Source organism: Strongylocentrotus purpuratus, unplaced genomic scaffold, assembly GCF_000002235.5.
Source record: "Strongylocentrotus purpuratus isolate Spur 01 unplaced genomic scaffold, Spur_5.0 spur5_scaffold_4, whole genome shotgun sequence".
Taxonomy (NCBI): domain Eukaryota; kingdom Metazoa; phylum Echinodermata; class Echinoidea; order Camarodonta; family Strongylocentrotidae; genus Strongylocentrotus; species Strongylocentrotus purpuratus.
In genome coordinates this window covers 15,556,807-15,576,175 of record NW_022145610.1, presented here as the reverse complement: position 1 = coordinate 15,576,175, position 19,369 = coordinate 15,556,807, and the positions used below count along the sequence as shown (strand labels likewise).

The following is a 19,369-nucleotide window of genomic DNA, read 5'->3' as shown; positions in this document are numbered from 1 at the left end:
TATTCAAAGCTGTCTCTGCCAATGTGCTGTGATCACCAGTTATTAAGACCCCGCTAGGGAGCAGTATGTGTTGTGCAAACAGTTTTGAAATGTCACCTGTCTAGAGTGGCTACTCCTCCGGTTCCCTTGGATGGCCTCGATGAACAGGTTAGACTATCCCTGTCAGTCACAGGGACAATCTGTTCAATCTTTATAGATAGTGCATTATTTCAAGTTTGTAGACTTTGAGAAGTAAGTAGACCCAACATTATGAACAAGAACGTGCCATATCGTTTGACTTTGGCGACCATGCTGTTCCACAACCCTCGGCTCCTAGACTTCTGTAGTAGTACTAGTACCAGTTCTTTCACTCCTCTCTCTTCCAACAATTTCTGCAGACTGTCCATCCAAAGTATTCTCCTTCTTCCCACAATTTTCCCTGTCAAAGGAAGATTCACTAGGCCTTCTTTACGTGGCCTAGACTGTCATGAAAGACTGTCATGATAGTTTAAAAACTGTGCGAATTATATTTTGTGCAAACGAAAATTAATAATTATATTTTATTTTAAAACGTTTTATTTTTTGTTTAGATAAAGGAGACAAGGTTGGTGATGGGAGACGGTCGTATAATGACAGAACAGTTCGAGTACATTCAAGCCAGCAATACCCTTCTTATCCACACTCCACCCAGTAACTTCAGTGGCTACTCTCGGGCTACCGTAGCATTGGACTACGATCGGGTATGTACATGTATTAAAGCCTATCTGCACTAGTTTGGCCGGGAGGGATTAGACCTCCCTGCATGGTCACTGACAGGTGGTTATCTCATCAACTCAGCTCTCAATTAACATAAGAACCGTGGAGGACCAATGGTCACCGATTAGACATTGTTTTCTATATAGAGGCCGCAAATAGCTATAGGTAGTGCAGTGGGGCTTTAAACTCGACTGTCTCACAATCAATATTCCACACGAGGGCAACGGGAGGGATCACATTCCCCTTCTAGTCAAATTTGGCGAACTTTAAATATGTTTGTATTTAATGATGATTATGTCAAGATTTTATTTCAATAGATTATTTTAATTTGTATAGGAAGAGGGAGGGGAGGGAGGGATTGTCATTGTGAGAGAGAGAGAGAGAGAGAGAGAGAGAGAGAGAGAGAGAGAGAGAGAGACTAGAGGGAGAGAGAGGGGAGGGGGAGGGTGTGTGTAAGAGAGAGAGAGGGGGAGGGAGAGGGGAGGGGGAGAGCGGAGGCAGCTTGAAAGGATATTATGTTCTCTCACATCCTCCCGTCAGTCCTATAACCTGTTTGCTTAAACTCCTTGTCTTAAATTTTGTAAACAAACTACAGTAAAGAATAAATCATTTAATATTAGAGATTTCAATTAAAAATTCCATTTCTTTTTTACTGATATATTTTTCCATGATGTTTTGTATCTCTTACCCACAGTCCCTGGTCTTTGTCAACATACACGATGAAAACATCTGCATTGCATTCCCATGGCCTGCAGAAATGGCTAACAACCTGCAAAAGTTCATGTCGGAAGAGGGCGAGCAAAATGAGGTAGGTGGCATTTATCATGTTTATATAATAGGGACTTTTAGATTTGCACGACGGAGAACATAGACTGCTCTTTTAAGGCAATGTGACGTCACTGCCAGTGCCTTAAAAGGACGTCAGTCACGTCACATTGCCTTAAAAGGGCAGTCCATGTTCTCCGTTGTGCAAATCTAAAAGTCCCTGATATCGATATATTAAAGACCCTGTCGGAAGCGAACAATGAAATAGATGATTAATATATTAATGGAAAACTTATGAGTTATAGATTACAATAATATCAATTATATATGCCCTTAGCTCTCTGAGAACTTTAAGCTGTTGGTTAAGTATTCTTCATTATTCACCCTGGGTTTAAAATGGGTTCCTGGTAGGATGCAGCGTCTTTTAAAAGGCGCCCGGCTGGAATGCTCCACAAGAAGTGGGGAAGACTGCACACAATGCAGGCCAGCATGAATCTAATGAGCAGGGTAATGATATCTGTAAAGCGCTTAAATATATCGTATATGTTTAAAGCGCTATATAAATCCATCATATTAATAGTATTAATACTAATGTTATCTTTAATAACATTCCCTCTCTCTATCTCTCTCTCTCTCTCTCTCTCTCTCTCTCTCTCTCTCTAACCCAGGGTGAAGTGCTTGACATCGTTGCCCGAGAGTTGACCGACATGAACTTTGTGAACGTTGGCGAGATCCCCGCCGGTTTCCTACAAGGGTCCAGCGGTACAACCGTCGGGGCCCTTTGCGCTGGGAGAGCCAGTTACTGGTTAGAGGACAACACCGTTGCATCCAGACAACGAAGATTAGCTAGAGCTACAGTAACTGATATTATTATCATCTGTTGGCCTGAGTGTTGTATTGTCATCGAACTTGAGCCGTTAGGGCCGGTGGGACCTGGACCTCTTTAACGCAGTCTTTTAATTCGGAGGAGTGGAAATCTATTTCATTTATTTAGGGATCACATTAGGGATCACCTCGCTAGCTCGATCGTTTTGGAGTTGATTTCCATATAATAATAGATATAATAATATAATAATAATCCACTTCAAAGTAGTGATTTTAATTTCTCTTTGAGAGTGGATTCCACTCTTTTGAGCGTGGATTTTCACTCTTAAATGAAATCATCCCTAAAAGACTCCTTAAAGAGTGAATTTCTTCACTGTACATTTTAGAAAGTATATTGCCAGTTTACCTCAATGCATTTTGTATGTGCCTACTGAAAACAGAACTGGAGAAATGAAAGTTCACAGTTTTACCTTATTTTTTACTATAGCTACAATTATGTGGGTGAAAAAACAGGTGGCTCTTGCGATCATGTGAAACTCAATGTCGAGTAAAAAAAAAAAAAAAAGTAACTATTGCATTAGTCTTGTATTCAAAATTTATTTTTCATTTGCTATTTACAGTTTAATACAGTAAATCAATGGAGTTACACTTACTTTTATAGCATATTCATTCATTCTTTACGCAATCACAATAAATTGATAAAAACCTTATTTCTATTTGCGTCATCTGAATTCCAAACAAAAATAGATTAGTCAAATCTAAAGAAAATAGTAGTTTTTTGTACATGTATTCGATGGGAAGTCCGACACCAAAAATGTAATAGAGAGCTTGGAACTTGTATTTATAATATCGTAATATTTCAACTCTTATTTCAGTTCGATCGTTGTAACTTCGAAGTGGATTATTTTGGTGTTGATATAATCATGTATGATACTTGTTGAAAGTTTCGTTAATAGAAATAATAGTTTAATAATTGTAATTTTTAAATAAATAAATGGTCCAATGAATTCACATTTAATAATTTAGTCATTATTTCTCATTTAGAATCAATAAAATGCGATATGATCTAATATGAAATATGAATAATATGACATGCAAGATATTTAAAAAGACAGAGAGAGGCAGAAAGTGGGAGAGAGAGAGAGAGAAGAAAACAAATCTACCACAACAAAGTGTGACCATGTAGTGCGTTGCTCCATCATTTTTCTAATCATAGACCATTTTCGTAATGTAATCAAATTTATTGCATACATTTTTGATAAGTGCCATGTTACAAATTATTTCACTCACCTGTTACAATAGTGAGAACAGTGGCGGATCCAGTAAAAACAGGTAAAAACACATTAATTTTACCCTTTTTGGGGGGAGATGGGCTCTCTCCCCTGGCGCTCCGCAGGGGGGGGCTGAGATTTGTCAAAAATTGTCGAGAGCCAACAAAAATGTGCTCCCCCCCCCCCCCCCCCCCCCGCTTATTCACCGGCTGGCTGTTTCGCCGCTAAATATTTTCTCACGAATTGGGCCCGGGCCCTCCCCTGCCGCCGGCTGGATCCGCCCATGAGTAAGAATGTGATATATATATAGTTGGTGATTTAAAGGGGTGGTTGACATATGTCAGGCATGTTAGAAATAGGGACGGGACACATAGGAAATAAGGATTGAATAGGAACGGGGCGCTTAGGGACAGGCAACAGCGGCATGTTTACACTTTGGAGTATTTTCTTTATCACAGGAGTGACACTTCGATTGCTTCTCCGACTGTTGTATATAAAAGTATCCCTACATTTATTTGATGGGCGATCTGTTGGATATTGAAATGGTCCCTCAGTCAATTTCTTGAAAGTCTTTGATATTAGTATTATGTTTAGGTCAAATAACTAAAATAATGTGTTTCTCGTCCGGACTTTTTAAAGACAGGAGGAGGCAGGACATTACTATTTACTATTTTGCAATTTTTTCCCAAGATGGCTGCCCCCGCCCCCCACCCCAACTCCGGGGTCGGAATGACCCCATGCGTGTTACCAAAATGTCCGGTAAAGGGGTACTTTTCGTGCGACAAAGTCCGGCCCGATAATTGTAAAAAAAGGGGGTGTATTAACTTTTCACCCGGAGATTTCTTTAAAAAGATTTTTTTTTTTCTCTCTCTCTCTCATTTCTTGGACTCCTGAGAAATTATTCCGAATTTAGGGGGTACATTGAGCATTTTTCATGATTTAGGGGGGTCTCCAAGGCAGGAAAAGCCTGCGAAAAGCCCACGACAGGGGGTTTCGAAAATGTTGGCAGTCCTCAGATAGGGGGCGCTTTCAAAAAGAGGGAACAAGCATAATTATGCGTACCCTAAATAACACTGAGTGGGGGGGGGGGCGGGCAAGAAACACTTCATTTTTGTTATTTAGCCTTTTATAGAACGATCTCATTCACTTCTTTAAAAAAAAAAAAAAAAAAATATTGTCTTGGCTGAAGCCTGATTATGTTTGTATAAAAAATTATATGATTTATTTTTTGAAACATAACATTTTATAACAAAGGATGTGATGTTTCAGCGACTCGAGAATCAAGATCGTCTTTTCTGGTACCGAATTGTTTAGAGCAGGATACCGAAATATAGCGAAGTCGAGTTGAAAGTGCGCGCCATCGACATCGTCGAGACAATTCTCATCTCACATGAACAATTGCCGATTCTGAACAACAACAAACGTTGAACCATGGCAGAAAGTGGTAAATTTAAACGTCTATTTTGTATCTGTTCAACTAGATCTCTTATTTTCTTGTTCTTTTATTGCACAACCACTTTATAAAAAGGTGTTTCCGACCTATGCTTTGCCTTGGCTAGGACTAGGTCTCCTTTTTCTTCACCCAAGGCCCATACATAGATCTTCATGTATGTTGTGTGCTAAAATACTTCCCATAGAGATTGCACGCATCCCTATGCAGTCTACGTGCTTTTGCGCGATGATGCAAAATTGGTCAATGTTTTTATTACCAAATTGAGATTCAAACCTTTATCGCTCGTGATCCTGAAGGTGATACTCAATAAATGAGATGTCATATGAAAGAACAGGTTTTTCTCCATGTTCCCCAAAGCCAAGGAGCTCATTTTGGAACTCTAAAAATATCTTGATCAAAACAGCGATTTAAAGTCATTTCCATCGTAGCTCCGATCTCCGAACTCCCGAGGCTTATGTAGGGCTAGATGTAAGGATAATATACATGCGCTTATTTTTTTGCTAGTCCCAAGGGATTTCAAGCAATAACAGTTTGAAAATATCCTTCCCCCTATTTTGGGGATCAGCTAAATAGGGAGGCGTGAGCTCCGCTCTGCCCGAACCTAGGCACGAAGAGATCTAGCTTAGTCTACAATGAATTAGCGCGTGCGCAGATCGCTCATCCGATCTCAGCCTCATCTTAATAAGTTGGCCCCTAGCCCGGCTGACATGGGTATGATTGGCTATCCCTGGTCTCTGTTCACTCAATGCTATGTAGTAGTTTATGATATAGACTACAAGCACGAAGCAGACTGCATTAGCAGACTACGAGTGTAGCAGAGCATAGCAGTCTACAATAGCCACCCTCACCACTAGAGGGCGCTATTCCTATTGGAAGCTTCCCTGGAATAGAGTCAACATGAACTCTCTCTCTCATGCAACCGACACCTCAACCGAACAGACGTACCTTTACTGGAAGTTAAGGATGTCAAGCCTGATTGCCTGATACATTTCCAGTGAGTATTTCATGTCTGGTTATGGTGTCTATAAAGTAGCTCCCAAGTCTACTTCATTGGCGTCACGGACTTTTAGGACCTCGAAATGCACCGTTTTGGGGTAACTTGTTGTGTTGTTTTGTCAATTTATTTTGTCAAAACGGGGCGTGGACCTAAATTTGCCGAGTTGCGCTTTGGAGCTGTGCGGGGTAATGCCTGCTAGTTTCCTAGTGGAAACAAATTTTCCGGTTGGGGGTGGTGGGCGTTGCCTGCCCGTAGTTCCGGCCGACCATTTGTTTTAAAATGGTGAATTTTAAACTTTATGTGCCTTTACGGGAGCGAGCGCCGTGAAGGGCTGACAGGTTCGGTGGGGGCTGGGTAGGCCCATGGCCGGATGGCTGCAGTGAAATACGGTGTTTTATATCCCGGGAGTGGATGTGTTATGTTATTTGTGGCTAGTTTTAATATAAGTGTGGTGAATGTCCTGTTTTATGTATTTTTAATGTTGGGTGTGATGGAATGATGGTACATGTATATCATTATCAACCTGTTGGCTTAAACAGGATGAGATGGTCAGCGCCATGTTGAATGTTTATGGAAGCATTGTTATTGAATGGCGTGAATTAATGTGATGTGTAGAACAATGGATAATGGATGTGGGAAACATTCCAGGAATAACCGAGGGGGGATGGTTGTATATATATCCCCAGGCTGGGTTATGTTTTTCCATTCATATCCCCCCGAGCGTGAATCTTGAGGAGAATGGAATTCAAGATTCGCACACGTTCGCTGGAGGGGATAGACCAATCAGGGCGGCGGAAATTCGCCCACCCAGGTCCTCCGGAGTACGTCCCCATTTGCTCACGTGTTGAGAAGTTTCAATTTCTGAACACGTGCGAGAGTTTGAGATTTCTCGGAAACAGCGGAGGATATCTGGGTGCGTGAGCGTTGCGATCTATTTTATTGACTCGACTGTCAACAACAAACAAAAGTCTTGCTCCTGCAAAATCGTAAACTCCTTCAACTTACAAGTACTTTTGGAGTTGTGAGAGGTGGGATTCTCGTGGATCGTAAGGTAGGAAATCCGTTGCTTTTGCCTTTTAATCATTGCTTTTTCTCCTTTATCCCGATTTTGTCGGGCTTTTCCTTCGTTTATTTTTTGATACGTGGACTGGCTGTATACGTGTGTGAGTGCTCGTGTTACCAGCAGTTCCGTCTAGGCCCACCTACCCGCTTGGTGGTAGGGGCCAGGGGCTGTGTTTTAGCCAATTATTAAATAATTAAAAATAAAGGGGGAATAGGAGACAAATAAAGCTAGTGATTATTTGTGGAACATAAGCTTTTTGGATTTGTTTAATTTGTTTTCAGAGGCGTGAAGCTTATTGAGAATAAATATAGATTGAGTGGATATCGTGGGGGTTCTGCTAGCTAGCTGCTCCCAGGAGTCCTGCTCTTGTGAAGGGGATTCTAGTCTCCTTCGCAGGATTGGTTAAGTTGATTCTATTAATTATTATATAAAATAACTTAATCAAATTGTAGGGTGTAAACAATTTCCAATTATTAAATAGTTCTTAGCAATCCTTACTCCTTAGGTTAGTTTAGGGCAAATATTTCAGATTTGTTGGTCTGTTTGTTTAGTTGGTGGAGGGAGTTGTATTTATAATTCCCTTCGCGAATTGAATAGAACCTAGAGGCTAGACTCTAGACCTCTACTAACTAGGTTAGGTTACTTGTACTTTATTACATAACTCGCTTTGGTTGGAATCTGTATTAATTGTGATGTTGTTCTGGTGAATCTATAACTGGAATTGCTTTTGATTGTTTGTTTATCTTGGTTGACTGTTCGGTTTTAACTCCGTTGTAGGGGTGTTTTCCGGGAAACAGAAGATACCAGATAAATAGATAGCACTTTTGTGACCGTGGGTGAGGACTTGGCTCTGGGAGTTTTATCCCAGGGTAGTCGTGAGTCTTGGCGGTGCGGAGGTGGGGCAGTTGTAGTGTTGGAGGATTAGGGCATCTAATGCATTATACAGATACAATTATAGTATTTGTTATTTCTGATATTTAGGAACTGTTTTAGAATATAAGAATAATTATAGACTTAGAGTTTAATACTAGTATTAGGGATTAAATTTAGTAGGACATTGGGTTTATTACAGTCAGTGCCGGGGTGGGTATATCTTACCCCGTCTCTGGTGTATTGCATTGGTTAGGGCGCAAGGAGGGGTGTAGCTCCTTCTTTTTATTTCATCGAACCTCTCAGGCGGGGGAGTAATAGCTCATTCTTGAGTGAAGTAGGCTCCTTGTCGATATTTTATATCGGTTCGGTGAATTGATCTAGGGCAGTAGGGGTCTGTGTTTCCTTTGTTTTGATTGTGATTGTGATTGCAATTGTGCTAAAATATCCTAGTGTATTCTATCCAATTATTTACCTGTGCTTGTATGGGTATTAATAATTGTTGGGTAGTTTAATTACTATTTTGGGATTTATTCTATTGATGGTTATATATCCTGGTATATTGTTCTGTTCAATAACTTCAAATTATTCACCTGCGGTTGTAGGGTGTTTATAATTGCTGAATAGATCAATTAATATTCTGGGATTTATTTTATTGTTGTAGGTTTTGTCCTATTGTTGAAGGATTTAACCTAGCACTGTGGGGATATGGAGAAGGTCCCTATTAATAGTTGTACGTTTGAGGAGTTGCTGGCCATGCCCGGGGTAAGTCCTGTTCGAGCGGGGCGTATTTTAGAACTCCGGGAAAAGCATGGGGGGATTACTCCTGAGCTGTTGGAGTCCTCTGCTATGTTTGCGGATGTAGGCAATCTGCAAGGCTGGTTTGACTTCCGATCGCGTTTGGATTATGGGGGAGAGTCCCCCAGGATGCCATCTAGGGCAATATTCCAAACGGGCGATTTTTGGAGTAGCACGCTCCGGGGGAGAGGATCCGGAGAATCCGGAGGAAGAAGTCTTGGGGCACAGGTTTATCCCCATGACAGTTATCCTCCCCCGGTGAGAGAGTCGGGCGGGTTTTCCCGCGCGAATTCGTGGAGATATGAAGGTGGGGAAGATACTTCCCTACCAGGGCCGGCCCGGACTTTTCCAACCCTGCCCCCGGAAATGGGCGATGCGTTCCCCCGACCGTCTTTGTCTAGAGGGGAGGGAGATTGGGGACGCAACCGAGGGAGGGCTTCTTATCAGCCACTCCCCAAATCGATCGGATTCGACGGGCGTGGGAATTGGCGCGCGTTCTTCCGAAAATTCTCCGCATTTGCGGATGCCTGCGAGTGGGATTATCCACAACGCCTAAACCAGTTGTGCTGGTGTCTGGACGGTCAGGCAAGCGAGTTTTTCGATAGGATTCAGGAGCGGGATCCCGATATGGGTTATTTCGGGGTAGTACGCCAGCTGGAGGGCCGGTTTGGATACCGGGAGCCTCCGGAGGCAACCCTGCTTGAATTTAACACTGCTAAGCAGGGTCTTACGGAATCCTTGCCTGAATGGGCAGACAAATTGCATCGGCTTGCATCCCGGGCATTTCCCGGGGTCCCAGATACTTACGTGCAGTGGCAACTGGTATTGCGTTTATGTCAGGGCTGTATCGACAGCGATGCTGGGTGTCATGCCCTTAATCAGCGCCTCTCTAACGTTGGGGAAGCAGTGGAGGCAATCCGCTGGTTCCAGCACGCGCATACGGTCATGTACGGCCGTACCTGGCAGGCCAAAGTGATGGCGACCGAATCGGGCGAGGTCAGAGGGCCCGAGGTGCGAAGGGTGGACATTGCCCCGCGACCGGCGCAGGGCACTCCTTCCACCCCTTCCCCTTCCAGACTTGAGACCCGGATGTCAGAGTTGGAGGGACGATCGGATAAGCGAATATCCGATTTAGCGAAGAGCTTTGATAACCGGATGTCTGGTTTGGTGAAAAGTTTGGATAGCCAGATATCTGGTTTGTCTACCAGTTTGGATATCCGGATATCCGGTTTGGAGAAAAACCTGGAGAAGATTGCCAAGGCTCTAGGTGGGGCGCGAGGGATTTCACAGACCCTGCCGCCCAAGACCCAGTGGGTCGGACGAGGGTCGGACGAGAGGTACCTGGTCGAGGAGCAGATGTAGTAAAGTCTGACGAGTTAGGGATGGATGAGGTCCTCCCTGCTATTTCAGGGAAAGGCTAATGACGACAAGTTTCTCAATATTAATTCTGTAGTTGCTTTTTCCTGTTCCGTAATTCCCTCTCACCGTGTAAACTTCTTCTTGGATACTGGATTACCTTATGGGTGATTTCATCTTCGAGCTGATAAAGTAATTTATCGTTCTTGGTACCATCTGTTATACATGGTGGGGGTATGGTATGGATTTTTCCATGATTTCCAGGATAGTTGGGAATCCTGTGATATTTATGTGATCTAGTAAGAGGATTAAGACAAAAATATCTTCTTATGGCTACCATGTCCACTTCTAAGTTATCTACATGAAAGCACATAAACATTCCCTTAGTCCATGCATACTGGAGATATGATCTTCATGTACTTCAGAATGTATGGATGTATATTAGTTTAATCCTAGTTTTGTGGAATTAGTACAATTTGTCATGTACTTCAGAATGTATGGATGTATATTAGTTTAATCCTAGTTTTGTGGAATTAATACAATTTGTCAAAATGCTTACATGTATGTGGATCTCTCCGTTGGAGTGAAACCTGTCCTACATGCTAATCATGTCGGGTCATATTCATTAATCATCTTGACAAAGGGGTGAATGAGTTTATTTGGAGTATGCGTTTTATTCTATGTTTAATATACATCCTTTTGGCAGGCATCCAATGGCATTTTTGTAATTAGGGTAGTTTTCTGTGGAGAGTTTCTCATGCAGCTTTCTTGTAGTAGTCTTTTCCTTGGGATAGCAAAGTAAGGACTTTGCCATAGACATGTCAAAGTTGGCTGTAAGTTAGCCTCCTGCTCCATGTCCTTATCCCTGTATACATGTAGCACTGCTGCTTGTAGAAATCTAGCACGGTCCATATTTATGCCTGTGTTCATGGTTTCCTCGTTCTTCAAGTGACTTAAGGGGGATGACGATAAGTATCCCTGCAATGTTTTGAGTGGGGTGTCAATGTGATGGACCCCTGCAAGTATTTGAGAGGGGTGTCGATGTGACTGACCCATGTAATGTTTTAAGTGGGGTGTTGATGTATACTCCACATTTTCTAGCTATCAAGGTATTCCTTGACCAGCTCCCTTTGGGAAGTAGGGGTAAGCGACCTCTCTTTCGGGTTTCAGGGTATTCCTTGAACAATTCCCTCTGGGATGTCGGGGTTAGTGACCCCGGTTTGTGATTATTGGGATATTTTGATGATTTGTTTAAATTTAGCAAACTGGGTATGGTTTCATCGAGGCTATTTGATTTAAACTACATCGGTTTAAATTAATTGCGCATTGCTGGTACTCGATTCGCCCTTTGATTTCGTTTGCTTCTGATTTTCCTTTTTTAGAAACAAAAACTATACTGTTTGGATCACCCTTGTTTGTTTTTTTCAGTACAAAGAAAGGGGATCGGCATGATGTTTTCTATTATATTGTGTTTATAATGAAATTGCCCTTTGAGGGCGTGATGTTTTTATAATGGGATGTATAATGGGGTTGCCCTTTGTAGTTGGCAAAGGGAGGAGGGTTTTGTTCAAGGAAAGGAAAGGAAAACAGTTTTTTTCCGGAGGACAACATTGTTTTGTTTAAATTTTGTATGTTGTGATTGATGGACCTGGCTGTTACAAAAGCCGGTCTTAGCGGGTTTCAGCCACTGATTGTGGCACCCAAGTTTTTTTTGTGGGGTTTAGGTTCTCCCTGGGATGAGTTCTTTAAAACGGGGGGGAATGTAGTAGTTTATGATATAGACTACAAGCACGAAGCAGACTGCATTAGCAGACTACGAGTGTAGCAGAGCATAGCAGTCTACAATAGCCACCCTCACCACTAGAGGGCGCTATTCCTATTGGAAGCTTCCCTGGAATAGAGTCAACATGAACTCTCTCTCTCATGCAACCGACACCTCAACCGAACAGACGTACCTTTACTGGAAGTTAAGGATGTCAAGCCTGATTGCCTGATACATTTCCAGTGAGTATTTCATGTCTGGTTATGGTGTCTATAAAGTAGCTCCCAAGTCTACTTCAGCTATAAGATATTTGTGCGAGGAACAAGCTTGCGATTTTCTGGGTTTTTTTCGATACAAAAGTTATGATATTTCAGTCAAACGCTCTATTTGTTAAGTTTAAGTTTCACTTAACTATTTTTTAAGTTGGAGCAATTCTCATTTTCGTCATATTTACGGTATAAACTGGAAATTTATACTGAAATGTTCATTGATTTTTCTATTTTATGTGTGTGCGTCACCTGTTTAAAACAGGACGTGTCAAAATCTCTGTCGTGTGACGTAATATTACGTATTGACTTTGCCATTGAACTTAAGTTGCGCTAAGTTGTGCCTAAGTAAAGTAGTTCCTCTCGCACTTAAACTGGAGCGGACCGGCCAATGAGAGCGCATAAATTCGTTGTACAGCGCTAGATGCACAAAGTTCTTCATGCTAGGTTAGGGCTCGGTGATAATATTTTATGATATGCATGTGCAGATTTTACGTGGTGTCACCATGGGTTTGGGCTTAGTGGAGCTCATGCCTCCCTACTTAGCTGATCCGGAAAATTGGGGGAAGGGTATTTTCAAACTGTAATTGTTTGTGATCCCTGGGGGGTAGCAAAAAAATAAGCGCATGGATATATTCCTTATGACTCAAAAGTGGCAAATCTCAGAGCTAGCAAGGAAACAATGCTTAAATCGCTGTTTTGACCAAGATGTTTTTAGAATTCCAAAATGACGCCCCTTTTGAAATATGGAGATAAACCTGCTCTTTCATATGACACCTCATTTATTGAGTATCACCTTCGGGATCACGAGCAATAAAGGTTTGAATCTCAATTTGGTAATAAAAACATTGACCAATTTTGCATGATCGCGCAATGCACATAGACTGCATACGGATGCGTGAAATCTCTATGGGAAGGATTTTAGCACACAACATCGAGTGCGCGATCAGACACCCTATTACTATCCTGGCTGTGTATAAATGCTGTGCTATTGTCTGTATTAATTCTCAACATTTCAAACACCATTACAAAACTCAACTGATTTCACTCAAAATCAGTCCTTTAGTGACAATTGATGACACCTAAATAGCAGTAAAATACAATTTTTTGCAACTTACTAATGTTAGAAAGAATAATTTAAAAAATAAAATTGTAAGTCTACTGTCAAACTTGCCGATCAGCCACATCGTATTTAGTGTGTGCATTTGTGTGTATTGTGTGAATTGACTATTCATGTGTGCAATTGCAGCCTCTTGGCACGTAGTGCAGTGCTAGAGGTCAATACGCATTAGCATTGACTCTCTATGCTTTGCTGGAGTGTTACTAGTCAGAATCCTTCAGAGGTCTGAACTTCCTGAACCTGAAGCAGAAAATGGATAAAAGAAATATAATGAAGAAGTTTATCTACCAGTTATTTAGTATGTAAATGTATTCTTTTCCCCCATTTTATAGGTCAAAGTCCAAGTGCCCCTTTGATTCCAAGCGACTTTGTGACTCCAGTGAAAGAGGTCAAAGTACCAGAGCATATGAAGAAATGGCTAGAATCACAGGTGATTATCCAACTCTACATCAGTACATGTTTCATAGAGCTCGTTTTTTTACTCTTACACACATCACTCCAATTTACATCAAACAGTTGCAGGTGCCGTCTAGAGGATACCTCGCTAGACCGTGAATCACCTGGTTTGAGGCTCGAGTCCCACCAATTTCTTTTTTTCAAGACATTAATCTCCATTTGCGACTCTCCACCCAGGTGTAGTAAATGTGTACCCGGTAGGAATAAATTCCTTGAATTCTTGAATACTGGAATTCTTCTAAATCGCATTATGACATTAAAAATACAAGAATTAAAAGATGAAAAGTAGAAGACACTTACCAGCACCTTTTCTAGGAATATCTGTCTCATTTGGTAACCAGCAAAACCCAGTTAAGTCAGAAAATTTGGCATTTAGAGCTTTAAAGTTGCCTGTGGTTATTTTTTCTTTCTTTCTGGTAGGCCTTGGAAAAGAATCTTAATACTGAGGAGGCTGCCCTGGGTTATTATCATTATACCACCAGAGGTGTTGTGGTCTAGGGGTTGGGTCACCAGACTGGTCCACAAGGTACAGGGTTTGAATGCCTACCGGATTACTGTTATCCTCTAACAAGACAATAATCTACATATGTACATACTTTCTTAATTCTCTTGTAACAGAAAACTCCAAATGCAATTGACACTGAATAGAATCATCCTCTAGGGACTAATATGTAATTTTTAATTATTTTTATGCCTCCGCCACCGAAGGTGGTGCCGGAGGCATCATGTTTTCGGGTTGTCCGTCCGTACGTCCGTACGTCCGTCCCGTTTGACCGTTATCACAATATCTCAAGAACCATTTAAGATTTAAACTTAAGACTCGGGAATAGTATTTATCACCATAGGAAGACGATCTGATTAGATTTTGGAGCACGTAGGTCAAAGGTCAAGGGTCACAGAGGTCAACTTATGAAATTCCATACATTGAGATTGTTATCATAATATCTCAAGAACCACTGGAGATTTAAACTTCAAACTTAATGATAGTGTGTATCACCATAGGAAGACAATCTGATTAGATTTTGGAACACGTAGGTCAAAGGTCAAGGGTCACAGAGGTCAACTTATGAAATTCCATACATTGCGATTGTTATCATGATATCTCAAGAACCACTGGAGATTTAAACTCCAAACTTGTTTAAATTGCTCTATGGCGGAGGCATCATTTTCGACTGCGCGCAGTCAAAATTCCATCTAGTTAATTATATTCTGCCCACCTTTCTCTCTCTCTCTCTCTCCCTTCTCTCTCTCTCTCTTTCTCTCTATCTCTCGTAGGCATATGCAGACTACATGTTCTTTGTGTCAGCGCTGAATGATGTGGCCAAAGGAACCAAACTTACTGATGAATGCACAATGTCAACGGTTAGTATAAACCATGTTGTTGTACACTTAAATTAAGATAGGAACTACGAGGTCTTGTTAAAATCCAAATATCCAAACCAATCTGGGAATATGTAGTTGCCTAAATAAATCAAATCAGGGTGTGGAAACTCCTTGTATGTCCTTTTGTCCTTTAATGTCTTCCTGTATGTTTTCGCTAAGCAGTTCTGAGTTCTTTAAATTCATATTTATTTATTTTTTTACTTACCGTCTAGGCATGTGAGAAGGTGTTGGCACCCCTGGAAAAGTTGATGTCTTTGATATCTGAGATTCCCTCTATAGAACAACCACAGAGGTTTCTGAGTTCTTGAAATTTATTGTATTTTTGTTTTACTTACTGTCTAGGCATGTGAGAAGGTGTTGGCACTCCTGGAAAAGTTGATGTCTTCGATAGCTGAGATCCTCCCTTGATTTCTTGAAATTCATTTTTTTTTTTTTGTACTTACTGTCTAGGCATGTGAGAAGGTGTTGGCACTCCTGGAGGAGTTGTTGTCTTGGATCGCTGAGATTCCCCCCATAGACCAACCGCAGAGGTTTGGAAACAAGGCCTACAGAACGTGGCACCAGAAACTTCAAGATGTAAGTATGTACTCTAAAATCACTCCCTCCCAAGTGAAGTCCTCAACATATTTTTTAAATGTCTTCTACCACCTTAAAATTCAACAAACAATCTTCTTCTCATTCATGAAACTATCTTAAAGCCCCACTGTCCTACTTGTAGCTACTTGCTCCCTCTATATAGAAAACTTCCCCAATTGGTGCCTGTTGGTCCCACATGATCCTCTATTTCTTATGTTAAATGAGAGCTGAGTTAATGAGATAGCCACCTGTCACAGTGACCTCGCTGGCTCGCTTGGGGGTCTAATCCCTTCTGGCTGAAGTTGTAAAGCCTGCCTTTAAGTTATTGATTTTTAGTGCGGTCTGCTCCCTTGAATTAACTGGAGTGCAGACAAGTGAAAGTGTGTGGCCAGTATCCCAATTCAGAAAGGGATTATTCTTTTAAATTCAGGTGTACTCTTTCACCTTTCTTGTCCAGAAGCAGGGTGAAAGACTTGTAGGGAAACATTAGCTGAATGCCATTGAAGAAAGGAAAGTCAGTGTGGCCAGTCAATGACTTAGAATTTTATATGTTGTACAAATTCCACTCTCCTTTGTATACAAAATGTTATTCATCATCGCCATTATCATCATTTATTAAAGTCAGCATGTTTCCTCTTACGAGGTGTTACTGACTATCGCGCCATGATGACACTCTCTCCACTTCTTCTTGTCTCGAGCATCTTCCTCATTTAGAAGCTGCTCTTTTATGTCATTTGTACACAGAATAACACTGACCTGATATCGAAGATCTTGCCAGAAAGCCTGAAAGGTGCAGTGATTGAACTCAAACCATACCTGACGGACGGCTTCGGCAATCAAACCAGGATAGACTATGGAACGGGGCACGAGATGGCCTTTGCTGCGTTTCTCTGCTGCCTCTGCAAACTCAATGTTCTAGTTCCAAGCGACTCCTTAGCATTGGTCAATAAAGTCTTTGTCAGGTAAAGTCTAAATTAACTACCCAGTGACTCTCTAGACTCTAGCATTAATCAATAAAATCTATGTCAGGTCATGCCCCTTTGGTCTTTGCTTTGTCGATTCATGGCCTAAATAACTTCTATATACTTGAAGCAGGTTGGCCAAGTCTTAAAGCCCATCTGTACTAGTTTACAGGAAGGATTAGACCACCATGCAAGGTCACTGACAGGTGGCTATCTCATCAACTCAGCTCTCAATTAACATAAGAAAAAGAGGATTATGGGGGACCAACAGTCACCGATTAGGCATTTTTTTCTATATAAAGGGAGCAAGTAACTACAAGTAGTACAGTGGGGCTTTAATATGCAGGTGCTTTCGAGGAAGATCTGTTTATAAAGAGCCAAAACCTGATGTCTAATATGTCGAGTCAGGTTCGATAGAGAGATTTAAGTGTAGGGTTCATATCATTTTGAATTGAATGACCTCTTGACTTGTATGCTAATATCCAGTTAGATACTATTAATGAATTTATTACAACGTAACTGGAACAAGCATATTATGTAAACTATTGCCAAATGATATAGGATTAAACCTTTTTATTCAGATTGATTCATTTATTCATCTTTCTTGACCAGATCAAGAAAGGTGAAACAAATGTTTGGATATAAAAATGATGTAGCATCTAATACACAATTGTGAGGCGCTTACCAACATTAATACATGGGCTTTAAGAAGTTCCAAGCTACAGGCTGGAAACTCATAAAGAATGACATTTCTTGAAACAGGCAAAACAGAGAGCTAATTGCAGAGCTCACCAGTCCTTTCAGGCCCCTACTCCTTTGAAAGAATTTCATGGTGTATAAACTCTGAAATCTTTACCTTCAATAACCGATACGGAGCATGTCATGAAGCCCAATTTGTCATCCTTTATGCCCCTTTCTCCTGTGTATTCTTCCAGGTACGTAGATTTAACCAGGAAGCTTCAGACCACATACAACATGGAGCCGGCCGGGAGCCAAGGGGTCTGGGGTCTAGATGACTATCAGTTTCTTCCGTTTATATGGGGTAGTTCACAACTCGTTGGTGAGTAGTTAGAGGGCAATCCAACCCTTGTAAGATCATTTGTATGAAAGCAGAAAAATGAGATAAACAGAATGCCAAAAGTTTGAAAGAAGTCGGACCAATAATAAGAAAGTTATGAATGTTTGAAAGATGAGATCAAAAAGTCTATGTGTCTCTTAAAGCAGGGTTGTTTGATTTAAATCATGTCGATTTAAATCATGATTTAAATCGCGATTTAAATCACTTGATTTTTTTCAAAAAAATCACTGATTTAAATCAACTTTTATGAAAAAAATTAGTTTTCTCTATTTTCTCTTCTTCTTAACAGATACTTTCAATGTAATCATTTTCATTTCTGTTCCACATGCTTTAGAGATACTTTAAAAGAATGATACACCCTCATGGAGTCTGATTTAACACCACTGTTTTATTTTCAAATTGTAAAACAAGCAAAACTGATGAAAACAACAAGTTTCTAACGAAGTAATGATAAATAACTCTCTGTATGTACACCAAACTGTTAAATCTTCAATAAAATAATATATAAAATCTACAAAGGTGCTCAAAGTCCACAACTTGGATACTTTTACAAAAACAGCTGAACTACTTGTATGTACCTCCTTCTTGTTACTATTAATACCCATTCTTTCAATTACTTAAGTTGAAGGCATATGTGTACATTTGATAAGAATTACATGTATATTTGCATGCTTGTGTATTTTCTTATCAATACCCATACATTCAATTACACAATTTCAAAGTACACATGTATACTTAATAAGTAAGAATTTAAAAATGGGAAAGTTGCTGGGCAAGTGTTACTGTATGCAGCAATACAACTGCTGTGCTTGCTTGTTCATGTAATAGTTTGAAAAAACAGCACATCAATGATGTGGAGGACAGTGGTGCTTATCCTGCATCTTGCAACGAAATTTATTGAAGTTTTATTTGGAACTGAGGTTACACTGTAATGAAAACATAAAATGTGTATTTTGTTACAAGCATATCAGGAAGTGCCTATTGCAAATCTGGTTAAATATTACATTCAAATTAGATGTTAACGTACAGTTGTGACTTGCGAATGCTTTGTATACCAGATGTAGCTCTAGAGTTGCAAACCCTATTTCTGTGGAAACAAGTCTTAATATGATAAAGCTTTACAATGGCTTAAAGGCATTGGTTAACATTGTGTTCAGTTTTAAAAATCTGAGTTGCATGTTCTCACGTGTATGCTAACATGTCTATGGGAATATAGAAATGAAACAGAGCAAAAAATGCTTTAAAGTGTTATCATTTAGAGAAGCACTCCAAAAAAGTAAAAAAAACAACAAAAAAAACTTATCACCCCATGACTACTTTGTAGGAATTATTTTCTTAGGCTAAAATGAACATGATTGTCATAGATGTCTTGATAGTGAATATATGTGACTTTCATTTTTTTTTTTTTTTTTGCATTTTTGGTTGTACATGTATTTTCATTCATATAAACATAATCAGACAGATTAGTCCTTTCAGTGTTAGATTTCTTTTTTAAATTGGTCTTAAACCACAATGTTAACCAGTGGCTTTAAAATCAATGAATACTGTTAAGCAACATTGCTTTTTATAACAATTTAAAAGAAAACCAAATATTACATGTATGTGCAAGCATTTTTATCAATTCAAAGTACAA

General features: G+C 40.3%; 2 protein-coding genes across 2 annotated transcripts in view; both read left to right on the top strand.

Annotated features, from left to right (window-relative positions):
* The first annotated feature begins 578 nt into the window (after nucleotides 1–578).
* Nucleotides 579–3,319, top strand: LOC115929293. The gene is made up of 3 exons (XM_030998007.1): nucleotides 579–719; nucleotides 1,430–1,543; nucleotides 2,169–3,319. Exons 1-3 carry the CDS (start codon nucleotides 591–593, stop codon nucleotides 2,445–2,447), a joined length of 522 nt encoding a protein of 173 aa, XP_030853867.1. The 5' UTR covers nucleotides 579–590; the 3' UTR covers nucleotides 2,448–3,319.
* Nucleotides 3,320–4,957: 1,638 nt separating this feature from the next.
* The window catches only part of LOC115919034 (serine/threonine-protein phosphatase 2A activator-like), a 34,832-nt gene continuing 20,420 nt past the window's right edge, over nucleotides 4,958–19,369 (top strand). The window contains exons 1-6 of the mRNA XM_030997523.1: nucleotides 4,958–5,040; nucleotides 13,614–13,711; nucleotides 15,013–15,099; nucleotides 15,571–15,696; nucleotides 16,441–16,658; nucleotides 17,594–17,718. Of these exons, the coding sequence (XP_030853383.1) occupies nucleotides 5,028–5,040; nucleotides 13,614–13,711; nucleotides 15,013–15,099; nucleotides 15,571–15,696; nucleotides 16,441–16,658; nucleotides 17,594–17,718 (667 nt within the window). The 5' untranslated portion in view covers nucleotides 4,958–5,027. The remainder of the gene's footprint in view (nucleotides 5,041–13,613; nucleotides 13,712–15,012; nucleotides 15,100–15,570; nucleotides 15,697–16,440; nucleotides 16,659–17,593; nucleotides 17,719–19,369) is intronic.